Below are 27,240 nucleotides of genomic sequence, written 5' to 3'. Positions count from 1 at the left end.
TCTAACCAGGAGCCGAGAGCTGTGTGGGATTGGGCGTGAGCACCTGGGTAACAAGTTTGGCACCGGGGGCTTGGGTTCAAATCCCAGCTTTTCCACTTGCCAGCTGCGTGACCTCAGACTAGTCACAGGGCCTCTCTCTAGGAATCATTGGTCACACCAAGTTGGCTGGATTAGATGGTCTCTAAGATCCCCCTGAGTTCCAAGTCCATGATTCCATGACCTGGGTTTGTACCTGGGTTCTGTCACTTACTACTGACACAGCATGGGAGATTTAGAGCGGGGAGGAACCTGGAACTTCATCTAGTCTAAACCTCTCACTTTACAGATGAGGAAACTGAGGCTCAGTGAGGAAGGTGACTTGTCTGAGGTCACCCAGCCAGAAAGTGGCAGAGCTGGGATCTGACTCCAGAATTGGAGCTCTTGACAATACCGACACCTCCCTTCTGTGATCACAGACAAATCACTTCTCCCTGAGCTTGGTCAGAGGAAGAGGGTGCAAAAGGTCATTCCTTGTTCTAGAGCCTAGGACCTCATGAGGACAAGAGTACATTTCTTCCTCTTTGGTTACTGTCAAAAAAGTTCATCTCAAGTTCATCAACTGCTTTTTAAAAATTAAGAAGCTTTGATTTTGTGTCTTATGAAATTTAAAACATCAAAGTATAAATTTAATTTTATTAGTCACTTCAGATCCTTTTCAGACCAGGTGGGTCCTAAGACCCGAGCTCTCAAACAAAACAAACAAATCTAAGCTATTTATCTGAACCTCAGTTTTCTCATATTTAAAAGAAGTTGAACCAGATGACCTCACCTGACCTTTCTAGGGCTAAGATAAGAGTCTATTTCCTTCTCTATCTATCCACCTGCCTATTTACTTCCGTCTGTCCATCCAACCATTCATCCATCCATCCATCATCTATATTCGCTCTCAGCCTAGATCAGTGGGGAAGTAAGAAAGCAAACACAGAGAGCCACATGATTCCTACTCTTTATTGGAATGAGAGTGTTCATACCTTTCATACTAAGGGATCCTCTTTCAATTGCCCAATGCGGTAAATGCTAGGAAACAGGTCTAACAATCAAATGGATCCAACATAACTAGAAATACTGCATCCCCTGCAAAGAATGGAAGATCTTTCTTTGTATTTACACCATGAAACCGATTGCTTTTGTCCCAAAGTTGTAGGCTTTTTAAAAATCTTAGTTAGATGATTCTAGTCTTGTCCTTTAAAATACCTTAAAGAAAAAAAAATAAAATGAAATACCTTTATGGTATGGATTTTTGTATTATAGATAATTAAGGTGCTTGCTCTTGTCCCTAACAGTTGTGCTGAGAAGCAACTTCCAACACTGTGGTCAACACAAAGCACTGAGCTATAGGGCTGTAGTTTAGGGGTGGTGTGGAGGAAATGGTTGCATTTAAAACTATGATTACTGAAGCTGTAGAAATTGTATTTTGCTACTGCAGGACCTAGCCCTCTTTCCTGTGGCCTACAGTGGATTATCTAGTACAAAACACATGGGTGGAAGGGACTACAAGAGTGGGAGAGATAGGAAGAAAGAGGCAAGAGGAAGGGAGGAGCAGGGGTGGGGTGGGACAGAGAGAGAGCAAATAAAACAGAAATTAGAATTAAACTTCCCACTGAAATGATGAAATGATTTGCACAGGCCTAGAAGCCATGTCTATCCTATACGTGTGGGTAGGTACAGGCCCAAAATGTGCGTGAGGAAGTCCTGGAGAACTGTATGCACTTGTGCAAAAATCATAAAGAATGAACTTTTAAAAACAGCTTCAGTAAAAGAAAGCTCAGCTCCTGTCAGGGACAGTGTCTGACTTATTACTTAAAAATAGCCCTTTGCTAGTCTAGTCACACAGAGGATGATAGGCAATTGCCCTGGAATCCTTCACTATATATGAAGTGTGGAGAGAGAAAGAGGGTGGGGCGGGGAAGGGTTGAGGCATCACCTCTTCCTTCCAAAGTCTGGAAGTTAGAGCCTTGTGCTGCCTCTCCTCCCTCCCCTTATCTGGGAACAAGGTGAAAGGAGCAGCCTCCAGAGAAGGGCTGCTATTTGGAGGGAGAGGACAGGCCTGAGGAGCTTAGAGGGGAAACCCTAAAGCCTGCCAAGTTTCCCAAACAGACAGGGGATGGTGTTACTGAGATGGGCCTTTGCCTTGGACACAAAGAGCCCAAGAACAGCTCCCCCACCCAAGGCCACCAGAGCCAATCCTAGGAGCACAACCCTGCTCAAGGAAGGTCAGTGGATGATGCAAACGTCCAGGATGCAGAATTTGGCCCTGCAGGTGGGGCAAGGCACTCGGCTGGAGAGCCAGGTCTCTGGGTGTTGCTGGTCCTGGCGGCTGGCGAACCACTTCCCCATGCACGTCAGACACCACATGGGGCGGCAGTAACACTGCTGGCACTCGCCCTCGTCCGACTCCTGGCAGTTCTTCACCAGCTTAATGTTGGCACTTATTTGCATGCAGCCAATGCAGGGCTCCAGCTCCTTCCAGGGTATTGGGAAACGGGGAAGGGGGTGGGAGAAAGAAGGGGAAAAAAAGCAAAAACGTAACTCCTTTTTGGCTCTTTTTAGAAGACCTGTATAGTTTAAGGCTTTTTAAAAATTATTATTATTCAATGCAAAGCAATGCAATCCACTAAACAAGAATTAATTAATTCCCAAGTGGACACGGAGCCTGAGGCTCCACCCAGAGGCTTACCCGGTACAGATAAGAACAATCACCCCAGCTCTCATTTCCTGTGTCTGAAGGCTTCAGTTTGGGGATGGAGGTAGTAGAACGACTGCAGTCTTGATTATATGGATGAGCAGAGAGGGAAGCTAAGTCCCCCAGGGCCTGGAGCTAGTAACTGCCAGCGATAGGAAGACTCGGGCCCTCGCCGGGTGCGGGTTAAGTTATCAAACTGTGACACACAATAGTGCATCCCTGTGAAACTACGTATGTGAGGGCACTGCTGACAAGGGCCATGAGGGAAGGCTTCCTGGAGGAGGAAGAATTGGATTTGGGCTTTGAAGGCCATGTGGAAATTCATCAAGGAGAGGGGGCATTGTAGAATGTGCAAAGAAGCAGAGGTGGGAAAATTCAGGGGGGCTCAGGGCATAAAGGGAGGCTGGAGAGGTCCAGGTGGGAGAAACCTGTGAGTGACAAGCAAGGAATTTCAGCTTTATTTGGCAGCTAACAGGGAACTCCTGAAAAATGCTCATGCTGACTTGCCCAGACCTTTACCATTTATTCTCCTGAATAGAAAAGAAAGAGGGAAATGGGGAGAGGAAAGCTGTAATTGCAAAAAATCAATTCCTCTCCAGCTCTGATTCTGTCCCTTTTCCTCTCTGCTCAGCACCTAGTCCATCACTACGCCAGCCTCTAAAGAACAACCTCTCAATGACACCAACGGGCTGCCTCCTGCCCGGCCTTTGTCTGGGTGCCTAACAATGTACCAAAGAAGGGCAGCTGTTTTCAGCACTGGCTGCCCAGCCTAACCGTCCTGGGAAGCCTCCTGTGAAGGCGGGGAACCATCAAATTCAATGGAGATATTCCCAAGCAGGCCTTTGCTCTGCTCTGCTCTGCCCTGTCCTGTCCTTTCCATCCCACCCTGGGGCCCTCTGAGTCTTCCCAGACCTCCATGGTCCAGCTTGGCTCACATCTGTCCTGCACTGTTATTTAACTTACATGTAGCTAGACGTTATCTTCCCATGAGCACGAGATCCCCAAGGCCAAGGGTACTGTCTTACATTTATTTTTTCGCTCTCCCCCCTTAGTGCTAAGTACAATAAATACTCAAGTATTTATTGACCATTTACTTCCTAGCTGTAGTAGGAGCTCAATAAATACTCGCTGAATTGAATTTAATTAAATCTTATTTTTTCCAACCGATTTATCACTTGGTTCCTTGTAGCCACCCTCCCTGACTAAGACAAACTTAAGATTAAGAAAAGGAATTCCTTATGGTGCAAAAGAAGTAACACATTATCCAGGCTCTCTCAGAACCAATTAAAGGGGCAGCATATATTGTCTCCTGCTGGGCATCAATTTAAACCCAAATGAAAAACTCGACTGGCTTTATCCATCTGTACCCAAAGATACATATGCACACAGGCAAGGCTAGATTTTTAAAAGCTCATTTTGGTGACTACCAAAGTGACAAAGTCTATAATAAAGAGGGTCAGGAAGGTTGTTAATCTAAAATGCCCAACTTAATTCAACTCAATATTTATTAAACTCCTACTTTATAAAGAGCCCTGTGCCAGCTATAAGGGGAGAGAGAGAGTTTAGATACTGATAACAGAGGTAACTGCAGTATATAGTAGTAGATGACGAAGGCACCAGAGCAGAGTGGGCACAGCATGGTGTGAGATCCTCAAGGGGATGGCAGACGTGGCATCTGTACTGGGGGCTGTAAAGGGAGAGGTGGGACTGGGGGGGGGGGGGTGGTTCGGGGAGGCCACAGGGAGGGAGACCGAGGCCCAGGCAGGTGAAGGGACTTGCTGAGGGTCACATAAGTACTTCAGAGACAAGATCTGAACCCAGGTCCTCTGACCCCAGAGCCAGTGCTCTTCACACCGGTTCCCTGCTAATTCCACGTTAGAAGGCAGCAGCATTTGTCCAGGCTGGTAACAGAGGGCTGACACCTGGGGATGGCAGTTTTCAAATCTGGTTGTTTACTGGGAGTGAGGAGCTGGGCACACCAGGGAACCAAGAGGATGGAATTCCATGGCTGAACAGACAGCGCTGAGGAAGGAGACCCCAGGGCATAAACGCTCAATGGGTCAACGGGGCTGTGGAGGAATAAGGTGAAAACACCTGGTGGTCCTATGTGGGAAGCCCAAGCTCAGTGGCAATCCACAGCACAGAGAAGACTGGAAGGGCTCGAGGACGAGGTCAGAAATGAAGGTCCCAACACAGCATGGTGTGCAATGGAAGTGATACTATTACTTCATCTTTCCCTATTGCTTAAAGTTTTCCAAATTGTTTCTGGTTTTTTTTTTGGCTACCTTGGGGGATGGGCAGTACAAGTATTATCATGCCCAGTTCACAGAGAGGAGCGCTGAGGTCAAGAGGGTGAAACTCCTTGCCCACAGTCACCCAGCTGGAGATGTGGTTCTGGGCATGAGTGCAGGGGTCAGGCCTGGGGAAAGAGATCTGGGCATGTTGGGTCTGCAGCGAGCAGAAGGTGAGGCAGTACCTGAGTTGTAGAGGGGATTGGGGGGGAATGTAGAAAGAGGAGAGAAGGCTGAGGTCAGAGCCTTGGAGAATCCACCCCTCAGATGAGCTGGGAAAGGGGATAGGCAGCCAAGAAAGGAGATGGACTGGCAAGGTACCAAATGGCTTCTGCTCACGATGTCTCTTTCTCTGTCTCTCCCCTAAGGACTTTCTGTACAGAAAGTAAATTTTTATCTCTCTATCTACAGACTCCTTCCCTGCTGCCTCCACACAGGCCCAGATCTCCCCTCATCCTTTAAAAAAACAAACACAAAATCCTTCACTTGACCCTGCCAGGCCCTCAAGCAATGTCCTATGTCTCTTCACCACAAAATCCTAGAACAAGTTTTTTACACTTGTTGTTTCTACAACCTTACCTCCCACTCGCCTGGCACTTCCTGGCAGTCTGGCTTCCCATCCCACCCCTTGACCCACACTCATTGCTCCAAGGTTACAGTCTTTTCTTAAATGCTGAATGCAATGGCCTTCCTCAATCTTCTCCTTTCTTTGTGTCTCTGCTGACCCTCCTCCCCCATCTCCTGCCTGGGGTTCTGACTCCCCCATCTTGGGGTTCTCCTCCCAGCTCTCCTCCTCAGTCTCTTTCATGAAATCATCGTCCACTGAATCCCAGCCCCTGTATGGGGGTGTGCTCCAGGCCTCAGACCTGCTCTTTCTTCCTTTCTCTTTCTTTACTCCTTCCCTTGGTGATCTTATTGGCTCCCAAGCTTTCAATCGTCATCCCTTTGCAAACACTTTCCAGTCTCTGTAGCCAGTCCTCCTCTCTGTCTTAAGCTCTAACTCACGATATCTATAACTTAACTAGATATTACCACTACCCGCTGGACATCTCCACTGGATGTTCCACAAGTATCCCAAACTCAAGCTGTCTAAAACAGAAGTCACTGTCTTTCCCCTGAACCTCTCCCTAACTCCCCCTGTTTCTGTCAAGGCCTCCCATTTCACATCCCTTCCATTTCCTCACTTTTGTCAGCTCTCCCACAACACCCCCTGCCCCTGCCCCCTTCTCTCCACTCAGTTTGCTGCCTTCCTAATTCTGGCCCTTATTCCTCTCACCTGGATGAATGAAATCACATCCCAATTGACCTCCTTCCTTCCCGTCTCTTTCTCTCCAATTCATCTTCCAAACATGTCAAACTGAAATTCTATAAACACAAGCCTAACAGTGTCATGGTCCTCAAGAAGCTTTGATGGCTCCCTATTGCTTCTGGGACAAACAACAAACTCCTCTTTGGCGTTTAAAGCCCTTTCCATTCTGCTTCTGCCAGCCTTTCCAGATTCATTTCATTTTACTCCTTCTCTGATACAGCTGAGCTATCCTAGCTGCTCTTCCCCTCCATTCCCACAAGCTCTTTCTGGAATCCCTAGCCTCCTTCACAGCTCATCAGGTACCTCCTACACAAAACCCCTCCTTAGAGGAGCTGGGTGGTGCATCGGACCTGGAGTCAGAAATGCCCGAGTTCAAATCCAGCCTCATGGAGGTCCCTGGCGGTGACCTGAGTCACACAAGTTACTTAGCGTCTGTCTCCCTCAGTATCTTCATCATAACAACACCTACCGGTTCTAATGAGATGTCTGTAAAGCACTAGATAAATACTATTTGTTGTTATTAATATTGTTAAAGCGTCCTCCCATTCCCACCACTGGTATTAATGGTGGACACGACACTTGACGTAGAGTCAGGACTGCTACCTTTTTCAAGTTTCGCCTCTGACACTTTGGAGCTATGCAGTCATGGGCTAATCACGGCACTTCTCTGAGCCTCAGTTTCCTCCTCTTCAAAATGGGGATGATATCTGTAGCAGCACCTACCTCACAAGACTGCCTTAAGTGACACCTAGAAAGCTTGTCAAAAACCTTAAGGTGCTCTGTAAATGTCAGTCATTATTATTTTTGTTTTGCACACGCTTGTCTGTGTCCATAGTATATCCCTCCCGTAGAATGTTGGTTCCTTGAGGGCAGAGATTATTCCACTTTTGTCTCTCTATACCCACTTCCCTCCTCAGTGGCTTGCCTATCAGTAGGCACTTAGTAAATGCTTATTGAATTGAACTAAATTGAAAATATGGTTGGAGCCGGTCTTACAGGCACTATCAATGAAAACTCTGCTTCTGCTCGCCTTTCTGGCCTGGTTGTGAACAGCTCTGGAATTGAAGAGAGGCTAATGCCACCTGAAACACTTACTGGCCTGCTGCCTCACCGCCCTCATAGCTCAGCTGCACTGCCTTCCTTGCTACGCTAACACTGTGAGTGAACTTTTATAATCTCTCTACTACCTATTAAAGAAATTTATGTTCATGGCAGTAGTGGGGCAAGTATCTTAATTTGTTCCCATTCCTCGGATCAACTGATCAAGGATTTACTAATTGCCTAACACAATCTGGGTACTGTGCTAGGTGCTGGGGATACAAATAGAGAGAACGGAACAATCCTTACAACGAGCTTATGTTCTAATTCTGGAGACAAGTACATATGAATATAAACATACACACATAGTATAAATATAAAAATTCACATATACACAGAGTAGTCAAAGACAAAGTAGTGTGGGAGGGAAGGTGCTAGCAGCTGGAGGAGGGCCAAGAAAAGGTGTTCATGCAGAAGGTGGTGCCCAAGGAGGAGGAGAGAGTCTATAAAGCAGAGGAGGCAGTCTATAAAGCAGAGGAGGAACCTTTTGGTTCCAGGCAAGGGGGGCAGCCAGTGCAAAAGCGGGCAGATAGACATGCTGTGCTTTGGAACAACTAAGTCGGTGGTAGAACCCGAACCATAACCTGTGGCGCCCAGGGCTCCTGACTCCTACCTCCCTCTACCGAAGTTACCTACCTGGTTGCTGGGAATGGAATAAGGTGGGTTGATTTCCACCAACGATGTAAATGTTTCCAGAAACAAGTCCCCGAGGCTCTGGTGGATTACGACGTTGGCAGCATTGCGGATGGGGGCATGGAGTTTCTCTCGAAGTTCACCGTACTCTGTAGAATTCAACCTGAATGAGAGAAGAGGAAAGGAAAATCATGTCCTCATTCTACTTTTCCTAGGACCTGGAAATTGAAGGAGTTTTTGTGTGGTTTCATCTGGTTCTCTCATTTTACAGACAAGGAAACCAAGTCCTGGGAAAGCTAAGGGTCTTGCTGAGAATCAGGGGCTAAATGCCAGAGCCAGAATTTGAACCCAGCTCCTCTGATTCCAAATCCAGGGCCCTTTCTACTATGCTACTTTGTCTCTGACGCAGACATTTAGTGAGGAAATGTCATTTACAATGATAAACTTTGTACTGTTCTGGCCAAAGATTCTGACCTGCCTTGTACTAACTCTTCTTCATTTTAAGAACACTTCATACTTTTCCAAAGGGCCACTTAGTTACACAACCTTGACGTAAACTAAGTGCTTAACAAATACTTCATTTGATCCTCGGAATAACTCTGGGAGGTAGGTACTAGTGTACAACTGAGGACACTGAGGCAGAGGGGTCAAGTGACTTGCCCAGGGTGCAGAGCTTGTAAGTACCTGACGTTGGATTTGAACTCGAGTTTTCCTGATCCCAGATTCAGTGCTAACCCTACTGCATCACAGCTGACTTCAGAGAGCTTTCTTGTGACTGTATTAGGCCATCAATCAATAAACATTTATTAGGGGCCTACTATATACCAGAGGCAGCAAGGTGGCATAGTGGGTAGAGTACTGGGCTTGGCATCAGGAAAACTCGTCTTCCTGAGTTCAAATCTGGCCTCACTCACTTACTGCGTGACCCTGGGAAAATCACTTAACCCTGCTTGCCTCAGTTTCCTCTTCTGTAAAATAAGTTGGAGAAGGAAATGGCAAACCACTTCAGTATCTTTGCCAAGAAAGTCTTGAAGTCAGGAGGCAGAGATGGAGGGAGAACATTCCAGGTATGGGGGACAGCCAGAGGGAATGTCAGAGCCAAGGGATGAGTGTCTTGTCTGAGAAAGAGCCAAGGGGCCAGTGTCACTGGATGGAAGATATGCGTGTAGGGAAGGAGGGGAAGTGTAAGGGGTAAAAAGACTGGCAAGGTGGAAGGCAGGCCAGCTCATCGACCCTGAAGGAGTGTGTGAGTACACTGTAGAGCTGCTCTGATTTGCAGAAAGTTCTTCCTCACACACCTCCTTTTCTCTTCCCCTGTTCATTCTAGCTTTGCTCTCTGGGACCTGACAGACCAAACTGAATCCCCTCTACACTCCATGGCCCTTCAGATACTTAAAATCCTACCACTGCCCTAAGATTGTGTGAAGTACCCTGTATTTCCAGATTCTACCTTAAAAAGTGTTGTCACCGTACTGACAGTCCTATCAAGCCACTATCCTGTACTTGATGCTACTGAGGGAAAAGCATTGGATTTGGTATCATGAGAAATTTGGGTCCAAACCTGTCCTCTGACTTGGCTGCTTCTGTGCCCATGGACAAGGCACTTATCCTTCCTCATCTATAAAACAGAGACAATGCTTGCTATAATTCCTTGCAAGGTTATGATGAAAACGTTTTGCAAATTTCAAAGTTTCTGATAAACGTAAGATAGTATGATGATCGTTATTATGATGTCATCTGTCGAGGGCAGAGGATGTAACCTCCCTCATTCTGGATCCCTTCATCATCTCGGATGGGAATAAAAACACACTGTTCAGCACCTGTCTTTGTATTCTGGGAGAATAATTCATTCTGAGGTGGAACAAAAGTGACAGGAGGTAGCCTGTGGCTTACAAAAAATGAATTCTCTCTAGATTTGTGAGAAGCCATTGGCTATCGGCTGTGCTCTGAATTGGATGGGGGAGAACAAATGGACTGAGGGATACATACTTGGCTTAGAGGGTGAGGATGTGTTTGAGGAAATGAGCTGGTGAGAATTATTCTGATTTCACAGGTAACAGCCTTTAAATCACACCAAGGGAGAAAAAAAGCTCTCTCGGCAGGCCCTGATGGATTTTGCCAGGCTTCACGGTTTCCCTGAGCACCTGCTTTACTAATTCATGGTGCAGTGATAAGAGAAGGATGTTTATAACCAAGACCTACAGGAGTGTGTTAGAGCTGAGGGCAGCTACAATGAACTTTTAATCTTCACTCAAGCAAATGAAAATGCATCCAGCATTCTCTAAACACAGTATTTTTAACACTCCACTTTTTTTAAACACAAAAAGTATTTGTTTTTTTTTAAAGCTTTATTGATTTTGTTTTTCACACAATCATTTCTCAACAAACCCACCAATCTCTGATTCTTCCTTTGTAGCAAGTTAAATAAACCTTCCCCCAAGTTAACTGCATCAGAGAACACATGCAACGTTCCCTTCCCATAGATTCCTACTTCTCCACCAAGAGGAAGTGAGGGTCAGCACAGCACTTTAACTGAGGGATCAACGGCAGAATTGAGGGAGGGAGACAAAAAGCATGTTAACATGGTATTGAGCAACAGGGAGGGCCCTGGAGTGCACCTCATTCCATGCCCCCATTGTCTTTTTAATGATATAGGTGCAGTAATAAATAGCTAGGTGACCCTGAATAAGGCCCTCCCACCTCTGTCCTGTGGCTTTACTTCTGCTCCTAATTCCCTGTATGAACTTCAGCAAGTCTCTTCCCTTCTGGAGGCCTCATTTTCTCCAAATGCTGAAAGGGGAGGTTAGATTTTGTGATTTTCCAGGTCCCTCCCTGCTGACATTCCAGGTTCTATGTTGTAAGGTCCCTCCTGGCTGTGACATTCCACGTTCTATGTTGTAAGGTCCCTCCTGGCTGTGACATTCCAAGGAGGGTACCAGCTCTGACAATCCATGTTCTGTTCCCAGGACCCTTTCTGCTCCAGTGCTCTGGGATTCTAGTTATCTCCACACCTTGAAGGTGGAAACAGGAAAAGCATGAGAGGCCTACTGAGAAGCCCCACTCAGATGGCAGAGTCCAGAGCTAGTCTTTATTAGGGCAATAGATTTCTAGGAATGTGGCCAAAACAATGACATTCATAACATTACCTGCTGTGTTAGGGAATTAAAATGAAGCTGGCTATCTTGGTCTTTGGGGGACTGTGTATCCAAATATACATATTAGTCTTGCCAAATACAGCATCTGTTACTACAATCATTGAATGCCGCAACCTGGAATGCTTGTGCTGGGAGGGCAGGGCCCCTGGAGACCATTTACTCCAAGCTCCTTATTTTATCAAGGAGAAAACTGAAGCCCCAAGATGGGATGTGCCTTGCTCAGGGCTTTATAGTGAGTTATTGGCAAAGTAGGAACCGGAACCCAGGTCTCTTGAGTAGATTCTGTCCACATTATGCTCACTGGTCCACTCAGGAAGGCGTGTTCTTGGGGAGGGTCACTCAGTGGCAGCAGAAGAGCTAAGATGTCCTAGGCAGAGTCCCAGGAGAGGTCTTAGTTTTTTCTGTGTCACTGACCCCTTAGACGGTCTGGTGAGACCTATGGACACCTTCTCAGAATAACGTTTTAGGGCCTACATTCATAGCTAAAGGAAATGCTAAATTTCAGTTAGAGGTAAGCACAAATAAAGATGCATTTTTCCCCATCCAGTTTCTCAGACATGCCTGGAATCTCTTTGAGGGCTCTTTAAGGGACCTGCAGACCATAGGTTAGGATCTCCTTCCATAAAGCCAAGGGTCTATCCTGTGAAGGCTCAGGGGCAGCCATGATGTAGAAGGGAGACAAGCCTTGTTTGGCCTGTCCTGGAGGGCAGAACTTGGGAGCCAGTTAGAGGTGTATTTTGGCTCAATGTAAGGAAGTACTTCCTAACAATGGATACTGCCCCAAATGGGTACTGTCTTAGGAGGGCTCCTCGAAGTGGCTACACGACTCCCTGTTGGGGATGGTGTAAAGAGGACTCCGGTTTAGTATGGGTTGGATTAGTTCCGGGACATTAACCTGGGTCTGTGAACTTGCCTGTGTGGTTTCTTATATTTTGTTAACCGTATTCCAATAGGATCGATTCTCTTCAGAATCCTATGGAACTTATTTTATGCATTTAAGCTGTGATTCTGAAAAGGGGCCCAGGAGTTTTACCAGACTGCCAGAGGGGTCCATGACACCCCAAAGGTATGGAACCCCATGAGTCTCTGATCCTGTCATCCGCCGTGTTTACGCTCCTGTACTAGGGAGCACAGAGGAAGGCGGAGACGAGCCAGAAGATTCCTGCCCTCACACAGCTCACGGTCTAGTGGGGCAGATGACACACAAATAAGGAAGTAAAGGAGCTGAATGGGTCCAAGTCCAGATCCAGCCTCAGATACTTCCTATCTGTATGACCTTGGGCAAGGCCTTGTTTGCCTCAATTTCCTCAACTGCAACATGGGAAGAGTAGTTGCACCCACGGCCAGGGCTGCTGTGAGAGTCAAACAGGCTAATTCTTGCAGTGCTTAGCCCGGGGCCGGGCACACAGGAGGCAAGACAGAAGTGCTAGCTATCGTAGTCAGTGCTGGAGGAATTCAGGGGGTGTCAGGGGAGGTGAGCCTAACGATTCAGGTAGGCAGAACTGAAGAGAGGAGGAGGGCATTCTGTAGGTGGGAGAAGAGCAGAAGTGAAGGTGGAAGCGAGTCTGGCTGAGCAGCTCCCTGTGCTTGGGGTGATCACTCAGCCCCAGCTCAAATGCCACCTGCAGCCTGAAGCCTTCTGAGCCCCCAAAGCTGAGGAGATTTTTCCCATCTTGGAACCTCCAGAGCTCTTGGTTTTTTCCTATCTTACAGCACCCTCATACTTGTCTTATGTTTGTCATTGCTATTTAGCCTCCTGAAGTTCTGGTGAGGGCTCGTCATGGCTATGGAAATCCCAGGTTTTGAATGAATTGTGAGGCCCTGCCAAGCTGGGAGGGCTTGGTGCCTCAGCCCGGCTACAGACCACAGACCACGCAGCTGTCCTCCCATGACCTGAGTGCGTTAACTAAATGCAGAAAAGTTCATTCCCACGATGACCCATGAGGGCCTGCACCAAGCCAATAATTCTCTGAATGTGCCAGGAGTTTCACATGGTGTAGCGTGATACCTGGAACAGTATTTTATTGCAGATAAAAGAAAATGAATACAAGGCTTTGTATAGTATACAAAGTATGCTAAGCACATAATTAGTATGTGCAAATAAGTGGGTGCCAAATTAATAAAACTTGCCTCTAACATATAAAAGTGTGAACACCAGACCTTGAACTCAAAGAACTCAACAAAAAGGGAAACTGTAAATGTGTGGGTCTCCAGATTCTCCCATACCACTGCCAGCTTAAACGTGCAAGGCTCCTCAGGGCAAAGAATAATGTGCCACCAGCAGAAAACTGAATATGACTCTATGAGCCACGAAAGGGACTACAGAATCTGTGTAGGTAGAAGAGGAAACACTAAATCACAGACCCTGGAAGTACTCAAGTCTACCTGTGCCTCTGCCTCTACCACCACTTCCTCTCTACTCCTTGACAGTGGAAATCCACCAATAGCAGCCCAAGGGGCAAACCTGTCTTCTATGCCCCCAGCCCAAGAATGGTCTTTACATTTCTGAATATAATTACTGAGAAACACTACTCTTAGCTGGCCGGCCAGTACAAAGACCTGACCTACTGGTCATGGTTTGCTGACGCCTCAACCAGTCTATAGACTCCCTAAGGATCCTGGCATAGGGCCTGCACACAGCGGGGAATCACCTTCAGGAGGAGCGTTTGCTCCTCTCTCTTCTGGCCCGGGCTTCCTGCCTCTCTAATGTCTGTCTGAGATGGGAAAGGCTGAGATGATAGGCCAACATTTTCAGAATGAGGGGGAGGGAATCAGTCACAGTAGGTAAGGTGGAAAAACAGCTGTGGTCAATTAAGGGCTCACCAAGATGACCAGGAAAACACTAGGAGCATAATTTCGGCCCTGTTGTCAAGAGATCATCCCTCCAAGATCTTTCTCTCCTTCCTGGGGTTCCCATGGAGCCCAGGCTCTCTGTACTCCTCATGTGGTTGCTAACTATCACATACTGCTCTGTTCATTACATGATAATCATAATAATAGTTTATTTTCCTGAGTTCACTGTAGTTCAGAGAAGCCACAGAGCTAGGAAATACAGAAGCCTACATTTGAACCCAGGTCTCATTATTCCAAATTCAAGGCTCTTTGCATTGAACCATGCAGCCTCCCATGTGGCATGATGATGGGACAGTGTGTGTGTGTGTGTGTGTGTGTGTGTGTAGAGTCTCCTCCCTCAAACTAATACTAAAGAATTAATGAATGTTGTTGAATCAACACCTCTTAAACACCTACTATATGCTAGGTACTGTACTAAACATTGGGGATACAAATAAAGGCAAAAATATTGTGCAAGTTTTCCTTGGACTGTGATCCTCAGTTGCTTCATCATGGTGTGTGTGGGGGTCACCTCTTGGGCTCTAAAAGGCCATGCCAGCAGAAAGCCAGGTCTGGCAGGCCCTGCCAAGAGGGAGCACCTTTGAGTACAGGCCCAGGCATGGAGGATGTCCCTGCCATCTCAGGACTCAGCTAGCCAGGTGCCCAGAGAGGCCCATCGTCAGGAGGCCGGCGGCACAGCATCTGAGCCTGTTCACACAGGTGTGGAGGATCTGCAGTCTGCACATGTGGGAAGGAATGCCCATAATGGTAAAACCACAGTGAGGGATGGTTATTGTTGTCCTACACCCTCTGTAGAGTCCTGTAGGCCTGCTTTCTAGACACATTTGCCTCAGATCCCTCTTAGTCCCTAGGACAGCTGCCCTAACAGGAAAGGGGGGAACTAGCTGTGTGACAACAGGCAAGTTACTTAATTTCTCTGAACCTCAGTTACCTCATCTGTAAAATGGGCTTATAAAATGCCTGTTGTGCTCCACCGACCTTAAGGTGCTTTATAAATAAGAGTGTATTGGTAATCATTTAGCCACTGGCTCTCTGGAAAAGAAAGTATACATGATGTACTTTTAAGTTTAATCTGCATTATTAACATTTTCTCCATCCTTTTTAAAGTCCAGAAAATTAACAGAACAATAACCAAATCCTGATTTGCAGTCTTTCCTGAAATGCATGTGGAAAAGGCAGTGAAGTGGCACAGTGTATAGAGCACCAGGCCTAGAGTCAGGAAGACCTGAGTTCAAATGTGGCCTAGCTGTGTGACCCTGGGCAAGTCATTTAACCCCGTTTGCCTCAGTTTTATCATCTGTAAAATGAGCTGGAGAGGGAAACTGGCAAACCATTCCAGTATCTTTGCCAAGAAAACCTGAAATGGGCTCATGGACAGTTGGACACATGACTGAACAACAACAAAAATGTTATTATCATCATTAAAGTCAAGGAAGGCTCTGTAGATGAGTCAGCAGCAGGAAGCTGGCCAGTGGGTGATCAGTGACTGGAGCTAAAACAACTCAGGAGGTACAGTGTGGCAGAACAGTGTAGGAGGAAGCACTGGGGAGTCAAGGCCCAGCCCTGAGATGATAATGATGCCTGTCTGCCTGTCTGCCTGCCTGCCTTTGGGCAGGTAATTTAATCTTTACGAATCTTAGTCTCCTCCCCCTCCTCTGTGAAATGGGATAAGGACAACTACACTACTGACCTCACAGGGTGGTTGTTGAGAAAGCACTTTTCAAAGTGCCCCAGATATGTGCGTCATGATCACCTAGGTGTCGGTCAGTTAGTCAATGAGCACTGATTAAGCACCTACTGTGTGCCAGACACTGTGCTAAGGGCTGGTGTAGGGAGACTGCAACAATCTACATTGGTGCAGTGTGCCCCCTTTGCTGATGATATCACATATCTTTTGAAGTGCTAAAGAACCCCAAACATTTAAAAAAAAATTTAAAACCAACTTCGGGCCTAGAGGATTTTCTCATAAACTAAACCTGCTCCTGGTCCTTGGGCAGGCCGAATCTGAGCCAAGCTCAACCTGACACCCTGATCGATTTCATCTGAAAATGGAGACATATTAAGAAATATGAAAGATTCGTGCTGTTTGTCCCCAGAGGCCAGAACTGGGAGCACAAACCGGAAGCAGCAGAGACATGCTTCGGTTCAACATAAGGATAAACTTCCTAAGAGTCAGACTGGAGGGAATGGGCTGCCTGGGAAGCGGGGAATCGATTCTCCATCACTGAGGGCCCTAAGCAGAGGCTGGGTTAGCACCTGTCAGAAAGAGAATTTGCTTACCGAATGTCAAAGGCTTTGACCAAGGGATTGACACTGGCTACTCGGATGGTGAGAAACTGCACGGGCAGATTGGAGTCTGGCGAAAGCTCGTGCTGGCGCGACTCCGTCACTGTCAGGTGGATGTCCTGCTGCTGAGCCACGTGGATGTGATAGGTGGTCACCTTCATCACCCAGCTGTCGGTGACAATCACCCGGGCGCCCGATACCCCCGTGGCAAACTTGTCAATGCGTCGGAACTCTGTGTTGATGGAGGAGGCCACCGCTCGCCACCCTGACTGTGGGAGGGCATGAAGCGCCAGAGTCCGAGCTAGCGGGTGACGGTCCCACCTGTTCCGGGACCAGTAGTAAGCAATGGTGCAGGTGATGGTGGGGAAGGAGACTGAAAGTAGAAGGAACAGCTTCCAGCCTTCTGGGGCCTGGTTGAAATAATACAGTTGCTTTTCGGATGCCGCAAAGCACATGCCGAGGTAGTACCCTGCAAGGAGCAAACAAAGGTTCTGCTCTTAGGAGACAAGGTGCAAAGGTGTCCCATGGCCTTGTGGGGCCTCCGCTTGTATGGGAACCAACAAGTGGGCATTTCCTTTGTCTCTGGCACTACAGGAAGCCCCAGGCCCTTCAATAATTCGATTCAACAAATATTTCCTTCGTGCCTCCCGGGAGTGTGGAAGGAGATCAAAGGTTGGAGGAGACAGAGTAGCTGCTTCTCAAGAAGGTCACAGTCTAACGGATGAAAGGACCAGGTGCTCAAAGGAGTGTTTCTGAGAGTGCTTTATTCCTGGTATTGTGCTTAATGCGATAATGATAATAAGGATGATGATGGTGATGATAATCCTCCACTAAAGACATAGGATCATTAATGAAGAGTTGGAAAGAATCACAGAGGTCATCTAGTCCAACTCCCTCATTTTACAGATGGGGAAACCAAGGCACAGAGAGGTTTGAAGACTGGCCTGAGCTTATGCAGTATTAAGGGCAGAGCTAGGATTCAAAGCTCTTTCTCACTTAGGACTTCTCTAACGCCCTGGATCATGGAAGGCCATGGAGCACTGCTCACACTCCAGCAGGTTGACGCTGGGAAGAGTACAAAGCCTGGCCAGACCCCGGTAGCTGTCTGACCTCGGGCAAGTGATGTCACTACCTGAGCATCAATTCCTTCATCTTGAAATGAGGACGATCCCTGCTTACACTTACACTGTCTACTCGCCTCGCTCACTTTTTTTTTGTTTGGATATGTCATTTCACCAGCACTGGGATCTCCCTCTTGTAGCAACTGCCTCCATAGATGCAGATTAGCAGCATTATTGTGTTGTGGGGAGAGGGCTCTAGACTCAGTCAACCAGACCAGGATTCGAATCCCAATCAGACACTTGAATGAGTGAATGAATGAAAAAGGCCGTATTAAGCCCTGACTAGGGCCACACCTTGTGCTAAAGGCTCGGGATTCAGATACAAAAGCAGAAACAGTCTCTGCCTTCAAGAAGCTTACATGCCAAAGAGGAAAACCACAAACACTGGCAATCCGTGGCCAAACAAAGTTACAAGGATGGTGAGTAGGGCCGGAGGGGAACAGACTGGCACGCTTCATCCTGAAACATTGCAGAGTCGATTTAATCATGGTTTGGGGCCCCAGAACTGGAGGGGAGGGATGGGAGCAAGGAAGGGTAAGGAAGCCTCCAGGGTAGGACCCAGGTCACTGGTGCTATGGAGGACATGGTCACATCTGAGTTATGGGACTCTGGGTGGTTACTTCCCCCTCTCTGGGCCTTAGTTTCCAACGAACTCACTGGCTTCTATGGTGATTTTCAGCTCTAAATCTATGAACTTATGAACTCATTCAAAGAACTGAATTCAACAAGCACTTATTAAGGGACTACTAGGAACAAGGAATTCTGCTGGTGGCTGGAAATACAAAGATAAAAACAAAACAGTTCCTCCCTCCAGGAGTTCCTATACAGAGGTAAATAAGTACAGATGTATTCCTATAGGGGGAGAAGCACCAGCAATACAAATACAAAGTAATGGGAGAAAGGAGAGCTTTGTGTAGGGTGGGGGTGGGGGTGGTAGCACTTCCAGTGCCTCTCTTAGGGAGCTAGGGGAAGGGGGAGCCTAAGTTCAGCAAGGTGGACAGACTTTGCAAAGGCACGAAGATGAGAGATGGAATGTTGAATTTAAGGCCCAGCAAGCAGACCAGTATGATTAGCCTGCAGCATATATGAAGAAGAGGAAAGGTGGTCTACAGTCAAACTGCAAAGGGTTTTAAACACCCCCAAGCAGGGCTGGTATTTCATCTTAGAGGCAACAGGGAGCCCCTGAAGCTTCTTGAGCAAGGGAGTGAGTGACACTTGCCTGTAATTCTGTCTTACAGACTTGATGAGGGCATGGAGAAGAGTGATTACTTGAAGACACAAGTGACTTTGCTCTCCTGCCAGCTCCACTGTGGCCTCCTCACCAACTACCTACCCCTCAACACACAGCTAGTATCACTGGCAGCTCATAAGCCCAGGCTGTCCACTAGCCCACGACGCCTAGCCACTGGCTTGTGAAAATCAAATGGCATCACATCTGTCTATAAAGTGTTATATAAAAGTTCAACTCAATTTTACTACCATTAATTAAGGACCTACAATGGGGAAGGCCCTGGGATCGGCGATGGGGAGCTCGAAGGCAAAGATGAAAATGAACATAGTTCCTGACCTCAAACATAATCCAAGAGAGAGGATAGGACAGATGAGCCAATAAGTATGGTACAAGGGAGAATGGGACAGAGCAAAGGGGCATGAGGAGGAAGGGACCACTTTCCTCTAGGGAGGGCTATCAGAGAAGGCTTCTGCTGGATAAGTGGTGCCTTTGCTGAGACAGTTTTCACCTGGTGCTTTTACCAGTCTCTATCTCGGAATCCCCTTCCTCATTCTTGACTCTACCCACTCTCAGCCCAGTCAAGAGCACTTCTCAAAAATCTTTCATCCTCCTTCACCTATCCCCATCAAAACTCTTAATCTGAATAATCTGCATTTGTGGAATCTTTTTCCAAGTGTTAATTTTCATTGTCCCCCTCCCCATTTCTTCTCCCATCTAAGTTACTCTCAAATAGATGACTTCCCTTTTATGGGCTCTACATTTACATGTCCATTCTATATTCTCTCATTAGTGGAACAGCTTTTAGGAAACAAGATTTTTCCCCTCCTCCATCCCATTCCTCTATTAATTAATACACGGGCAGACCGTGTTCAATCCTTCCTTCTCCCTCTTTTTCTTTAATTGCTATTTGTTTTTGATGTACATTGTTCTAGAAGGCCTCACTCCTAGAAACGGCTACGTGGAGGAGGCGGTAATTGTGCTGTTCGGATAACTTTCTATCCTGAATCATTAAACCCCAACCTCCCCCCCCCCCCTTTACCACAGCACTTATCCCTTCTGGAGATAGTGAGGACAGCCTTTTCCAACCTGGGCATATTGTAACTTTTAGATCCTTTTTTTTTTTAAATATAAATTTAATTTGACTTCCCCTGACAAGTACATATATTCAATGATATAAGCAAGCACATAAGAAATGAAAATAAGAAATTGAGGGAATGCCCAACAGTTGGGGAATGGCTGAACAAACTGTGGTATATGATTGTGAAGGAATACTACTGTGTTATAAGAAATGATGGGCAGGATGCTTTCAGAAAAACCTGGGAAGACTTACATGAACTGATGCAAAGAGAAGTGAGGAGAACACTGTACACAGGAACAGCAATACTGTATGAAGATTAGCCATTCCGATTAATACAATGATCCAAGACAATTCTGAAAGACTTATGATGGAAAATGCTATCCACCTCCAGAGAAAGAACTGATGGAGTCTGAATGCAGATCGAAACATATTTTTTTTTACTTTACTTTTCTTTTTGTTTGTTTCTTTTGCAACAGGGCTAACAAGGAAATGTTTTGCATGATTCCACATATAAAATGGATATCACATTTCAGTGCTGGAGGGAGGGAAATAATTCAGAATGCAAATTTAAAAAAAATTAATGTTAAGAATAATACATTTTCGGAAAAAAAAAAAGAAAATAAGAAAAAGGAGCTTATGCTGAAACAAAGACTCATCGTACCTGTGGTGCAGTGGACAGAGCCCTGCATCTCGAATCAACTAGATCTGAGTTCAAATTTAGCCTCAGACATTTATTAGCTGTATGACCCTGGTCAAGTCACTTAATTGGTCTTCCTTAATTTCCTTCGATATAAACCGGGGATGATAACAGCACCTATTTCCCAGGGTTGTTGTTAAGATAACATAGTATTTACAAAGCTCTGTAAACCTCAAAGTACTACATAAAAGCTATTTATTATTATTGCTGATTGTTAAGCCCATCCCCAGAAATCTGCATACTGACTTTATTTTTATTTATTTTGTTGGGACACGTCAGATCCAGTAATAAGAAACATCCTATAAAAATGCAGTCAAGCAAGCCACAATATAGTGATTCTGACTGCCTGTACATATCACTTGTGTTTTACAGTTTTTTTTTTTTTAAACAGAAAGGGAGTGTACTGGGAGTTTGGTAATTTGGAACCAACACTGTCCATAATGTTGGACTTAATTTTGTTGCCTTCCCGGCATTCGTTTCCTGCTCGGATTAATGATAAACTCCTTCGGGGAGGGGATTTGTGATAACTCGTCAGTTTCATCCCTGTACCTTCTCAGTAGCCTTGCACAAAACAGGAACATTATGAATGCTGGTTGACTGGACGTGGAGAGTTGGCAAAGGCACAGAAGTAAGCGCTTAATAAATATTTGTTGAATGTTTCAAAGGGCTTATTTATCTAGGGCTGGAAGGGCGGAGAGCGCCCCCCCCTCCCTTCCCCCCTGCCCTGGGCTTCCTTCAAGCCCACCCACCCCATTCTGCAGGGGGCCTTTCCCCGGTTTATAGCTCGCTGGGCTGGACCCTCTGCCCTGGGCGGCCCCCTCGGCACCCCGGGGGCCCCCACTGGACTGAAGCACCTGGAAGGCTTCTGAGCCCGCATCCCCGGCTCTCCGCAGCAGCCTACACTGCCGGTCTTGCAGACACCCAGCCCCTTCGGACCGATCCTGTGGGAGGGGGCTTCCATGGGTCCCGCTCCGGCCCCTCTCCGCGCCCCCCGGGGTTTGCCCGGACCAGGGCCCCGATTGCGAATGCGGGTTCCAGAAGCGGGAGTGAGGGGTGAAGCCTCCGGGGTAGGGGGCATCTCAGCAGGCCTCCGCGGACAGACTAGGAACCTGGGGGAGGGGGCTTGCCCGCGGTCGCGCAGGCCCCGCCCCCAGGCTCTCCGCCCCCGCTCCCGGACTCACTCACCCAGCGGCAGCAGCGAGTGGACCAGCATGGTGACCGTGGTCCTGCGCAGGTGGTACTGGACGAAGGCCACGTCCTCGATGCCCAGCCAGCCGGACAGCAAGTTCTGCACGGTCAACCCCGCAGAGTGGAACTCGTTGGGGGTGAAGACGAAGCAGACGGAGAAGACGATGTAGGCCAGGGTGAAGGTCACCTCGGGGCTGTCCATGTTGGCCCGCCGGGCGCCCTCAGGCCGCCTGGTGAGGCAGCCCAGCCCGGCGGGGTGCCGAGGGTCCGGCTGGGAGCGTCGGCAGAGCGAAGCCCGAGAAGCCGCGGCGCCCGGCCCCGCCCCCGCCTTGGGGGTCGCAGAGACTTCCGGTACCCGGCGTCGACGGCCGCGGGGCCGCTGGGAAATGTAGTTTCCGAACCCGCGACCTCTTCCTTCGCGGGCGCTCTCCTGGCTGCGTCCGCAGGAGGTGTAGCTCATACATCACCGCGGCTTTGCCTCGGGACACGCGGCTCCACGTACTCTGCGCTGGACTCACTAACCCGCACTTGGGGTGGGGTCTGTCTGCAAGCCCCAGTGTTCCCATTAGATGATTCCAATATCACCCAGTGGTCTTGTACAAAGACGAGCACTATCCTTCGATCATCAAGACCCCCGCAGAAAAGAGGGAAAGGTCTCTTCATTTCAAGGAGCAGCACCCTCCTTCTACAGGGGAGGAAGCAGCGCCCCCAGTATTTAAGGGACGATCCCACCTGGGGCAGAACCTGGACTAATTAGATCCGTAGCTCTATCCTCTACAGCAAGCACCCCCTTCTCCTCTGCGCCATCGGGCAGCCTTAAAGAAAGGGCTGCCCCAATTTTAAAGATTAGATGTAGATGTAGTGTGTTTACACATTATTGTGTATATAAACATGTACACAGATAAATATATATCCCACAACATAGCCTATCGATTGTTAACAGATGGGAAGCGTCCTTTAACTTTGACCATATGGAACTGAAATTGACCCTTATATTTGACCGGAGTTTTGTTGAATACCAATATTGACTTTAGTTACATTGCTGCAATCATATATATTGTTAATTTGGCTCTTCTTTCTGTCACATCATACTGTCTGCTCAGGGGATAATTTTCATCACTTTATCAGATGTTAAAAGGAAAGAGTTTTCTGCGTTAAGATTGTGCCTCTGGGTTCTCATCACTTTCCTCTCCCTCTCTTCTCTCCTCCTTTTTCTCTCCTCTTTCCTCTGTCTTCCCCTTCTCCCCTCCCTCTTTTTTTTTCTCTTTCCTAGCCAATGGATATCTATTTTGGTTCCAGTTCTTGCTGCCATAAAAAGTGCTGCTATAAACATTTTGGTGTATGTGGATCTTTTCTTTTTGTCAATTACGTCCTCGGGGTATCTGCCTAGCAGAGGAATCTTTTGTGTCAAAAGGTATGAAAATCTTAGTCATTTTATTTGCATAATTCCAAATTGCTTTCCAGAATAGCTGTGTCAATTCAAAGCTCAACCAACAGGGCAGTGCTTATAGTTTGTCATCTTGTATGTGTGTGTGTGTGTGTGTGTGTATACATATAGAGAAAGTGAATGTACAAATATATAAAAGTATTATATCAATATAATATGTAGCTATTTATATAATATATAATTAATAGTTCTATATTTATATACAAAATGCATACAAAATATTATAACATACATATACATATATATCTATACACATATTTGTCTATACACAAACATGTGTCTATACACACGACGTGTGTCATATATGTCTATACTATATGGTCTATACACATAAACATATCCATACATACACATTCCAACCTCTTGTTCATGTTTATTTGTATATACACATGTATTTATTTATAAATTATGTGTAAAATATATAAATGTATATATATTCACACAATAGAGGGTGAACCAGTTAATCTCCAAGCTCCCTTCAAGCTCTAACATTTTCTTAGTATATGTACATATACTTAGAGATCAGCTGTTCTACTCTCTATTTTACAGAAGCTGAAACTGAGGCAGAGAGTAAAAAGGGTGAGATGGAAGGAATTAGAACCCATCTGGGACTCTTCCCACTGTGCCACCATTTCCCTAGATAACCAAAACCCCTCAGGGGTGGGGAACCTGTGGCCTCCAGGCTTTTGAAGGAGTCCAAGTTTTACAGAACAAATCCTTTTATTAAGGGAACTTGTTGGGTGAAGTTTGGAGTCAGTCAAAAGGCCTTACTTGAGGACCTAGAGGGCCACCTGGGGCCTGGAGGCGTTGGGTTCCCCACCCCTGCCCATAGAAAGAATTTTCATTCATTCATTCTTTCAATACATTATTGGCCATTTGGACAGCACTACTAGCCTCTCATGTCTTGAATGCTCTTCCCCCTCCCCCCAACTCTTGGAATCCTTCCTTTGCTTCAAAACTCTGCTTAAGTGACAAGTGCTGTGGTCTCTCCCCCCCTCCCCCCCTACTCCCCTAAAAGCATTTACTTGGAATTCATTTTGGATCTTCATATTTAAATGTTTGCTAATTGATTGATATGTCTAAAGTACGGTACTTATTATCTGAGGAAATAAAGCACAGCTGACTTTGCTGTAAGGCAGAATGCGATCTGAGTAAAGGATCGATCCAGGCACAGTGCTATAAGGAATTTGAAGAGGGAGATACTCTATCTTCCAGAGGAAGTGATACCTGAGCTAAATCTTGGAGGAAGGAAGGAATTTTGATGGAGATAGAGAGCAGGGGAGTCCATTACAGGCATTGGGGTAATGTGAATAAACACAAGGTGATAAGGGAAGTCAGATTGAGCCTGGGAGATGGATCAGCTGCCAAAATTTCCAAGGTACCGGTGTGACTGTTACTTTTCTGCTCCAATACCTTCTGTAGCTCCCCAGTGCTCATCTCTGTGGTTCTCAGGAACCCTCTAGGTTCATAATAATGACAAGGGGGTTTAATTTTTAATATGGTAAATATCAATCACTGGAGGGGCAGTTCTCAATAATTTAAAAAAAACATAAAGGAGTCCCAAGAGAAAAAAGTTGAGAACCACTGGGCTTTAGGAAAAGCATTTAAGGCCTTCCACAACTGGGCTCCCACCTTCTTTTTTCAGTCTTATTTCATATTGGTCCTATTCAGGAACTTCATTTAGGCTAAAATGGGCTATTAACTGTTTCCCAAACTTGATGTTCCACCTCCTGATGAGGTTTGGGGTTGAGGGGTGCTCGACACCCCAAAGTACCGACACACTGGGTCCTGCCGAAAGAATTTGATTCAAGCCTTCTCAGCCAAGGAAAAAGATAAAGTTTATTAAGGATTAGCCATATTGGGTTGTCACTCTTTGTGAGGCTTGTTTTCACGAGAGGGCCAGATTCACTCTGAACTGAGCTAGACTGAATCTGAGCATCTTCATGGAGACAGGATGAGACTTATATATACAAAGATTGGATCTAGGGTGGTCCTGGGGTGATGGGAGGAGGGGTTTAGGGAGGGTCTTGAGGAGGAGTCTAAGGAGGAGCTTGGTGGGACTGGGATGAGGTCAGACTCCAGGAACCTAGAGAATGGGATTAAGTGTGGGAAGTAGTTGAAGACTACTAGGAGATAACAAGACTATGTAGGGCTATGCTAGTTTAAGGGTAACAGATTTGGGCATAGACTCTTTGACAAGATCAAGGGTGGAAACTAACCAGATCAAGTGGGAAGATTCAAGGAGAGTTCAAAGGGGTACCCAGAGATGGCACCCTCATCATTCCCCCCTCAAACAAATAGGACCCAAATTCCTTTGGGGTCCAAGGGGGTTCCCATAGTCTAAACCCCATCACTCCCACCCCCACACTTTTGTACACACATTCCTTCTTGCCTGGAATATTCCCTCCTCATTTCTGCATCTCCAAATCCTTGCCTTCCTTCAAGGCCTCAATAGGGGTCACTTAGATTTCCTTATTTTCTAGTGCCTTCTCTCCCCAAATTAACTTGTAAAAAAAAAACTTTACTTGTGTCTATATTGTATCCTCTTGATAGGATAGTATAAATTCCTTGTGGGCAAGGGCAGTGTCAGTCATTCAAAAAGTCAATCAGCAAGCATTTATTAAGCTCCTATGGTAATCATCAGAAAAACAAAGACAAAATTGAGAGTGCTTGCTCTCCATAAATAAACACAAAGTAACTGGGAGGGACATAAACAACTGGAAAAATGAGAAAAGGCCACCTAAAGAATGTGGCACTGGCATTAACTGCCCTCTCTGTGCAAATGATTCACTGGCTCTCCCCTGAGTTTTTAGTCCCATATCACCAATCCCCTATAGGACATTTCAAACTGAATGTCCTGGAGACATCTTCAACTCAACACGACCAAACTAGAACTCATTGTTCCCCTCCATCATCCCCTGCAAAAAAGAAAAAAACTCTTCTCCTCTCCCAAACATCCTTATACCCAATCTCCTCAACTCGGCAAGGTCCCTCAGGCCATGGAGCCAATCAGTTGACACATGTTGATAGTTCTATTTTCACAGTAACTCTCACATGCCACCCCTTCTCTTGACCCACCCAGCCCTTACCCTAATTCAGACCTTCATCACTTCTCTTCTGAATATGACCACAAAGGAGCACTTGTATGAATAGATGTCTATAGTAAAATAAACACAAATGAGAATGACATATGTGGTGACTACAGTAATATAAACAAAAACAACACGGAAAGACAGTCAAAATCTGATAAGCTGTATGACTAATTTTGGTCTGGGGTTCAGGGACCACTAGAATGGAATATTTCATTATTGGTTGCTGTGTTAATTGGTTTTGCTGAGCTGTTTTTTTTTTTTTTTGTTACAAAAGAAGTCAACGGTGGTGGGGATGGAAACTGAGAAATAATGGTGGTGTAGAAACAAAAGGAATCAATAAAAAAAAAACAAAAAAGAGAAACCAAATGTTGCTACATGAGCAAGGAAACAAAAACTGTGACATTATATTGAATTCTGTAGTCCGGTTTGGCTAAAATATATGTAAAAAGGGTCTCTCGATGGCTTGAGTGGATAGAATGCCTGGAGTCAGGAAGATTCTGCTTCCTCAGTTCAAATCCTGCCTCAGACACTTACTAGTTGTGTGACCCTGGGCAAGTCCAATCCTGTTTTTGCCTCAGTTTCCTCATCTGTAAAATGAACTCGAGAAGGAAATGGCAAACAACTCCAGTATCTTTACCAGGAAAATCACAAATGGGGTCACAAAGAGTCAGGACTGAAATGGCTGAACAACAAAAAAGTTCTCTAAAGTCCCTTCCAGTTGTAAAGTTCTATGATTCTATGAATTTTTTTCCACTACACTGACTGAACACATTATGTGAATTGCCTTCTTGTGGTGATTTATCTGATGGGGACATACATGATTTTATTGTCTTACTCTGTGAAAAGCTATTTCTATGGGAAACCAAAAATGAAACAGCCTTGGAAATCACCAGGGTTCTTATCCTGCTTTTTTTTTTAAATTTTGATAACTATATTTTAATATAATTGGTTTTCTCCGTATGCCTATGTATTTTATTTTGTGCATTTAAAAACACTCTTCTTAGAAGGGCTTCATAGATATTGCCATAATGCCAAAGGG

The 27,240-nt window shown here is 46.1% G+C and overlaps 1 protein-coding gene across 1 annotated transcript; it reads right to left on the bottom strand.

Annotated features, from left to right (window-relative positions):
- Positions 1-969: 969 nt before the first annotated feature.
- Positions 970-22,013, bottom strand: TMEM129 (transmembrane protein 129, E3 ubiquitin ligase). Its single transcript, XM_036763125.1, has 4 exons — positions 21,660-22,013; positions 16,342-16,816; positions 8,057-8,216; positions 970-2,502 (listed from the first exon to the last, which is right to left on the bottom strand). The coding sequence occupies exons 1-4, from the start codon at positions 21,862-21,864 to the stop codon at positions 2,254-2,256; spliced, it is 1,089 nt and encodes a 362-aa protein (XP_036619020.1). The 5' UTR covers positions 21,865-22,013; the 3' UTR covers positions 970-2,253.
- Positions 22,014-27,240: the final 5,227 nt, after the last annotated feature.

This window comes from Trichosurus vulpecula, chromosome 6 (genome assembly GCF_011100635.1).
Source record: "Trichosurus vulpecula isolate mTriVul1 chromosome 6, mTriVul1.pri, whole genome shotgun sequence".
Lineage (NCBI taxonomy): Eukaryota > Metazoa > Chordata > Mammalia > Diprotodontia > Phalangeridae > Trichosurus > Trichosurus vulpecula.
The sequence above is the reverse complement of the archived record's forward strand: the minus strand, read 5'-3'. Positions and strand labels throughout refer to the sequence as shown.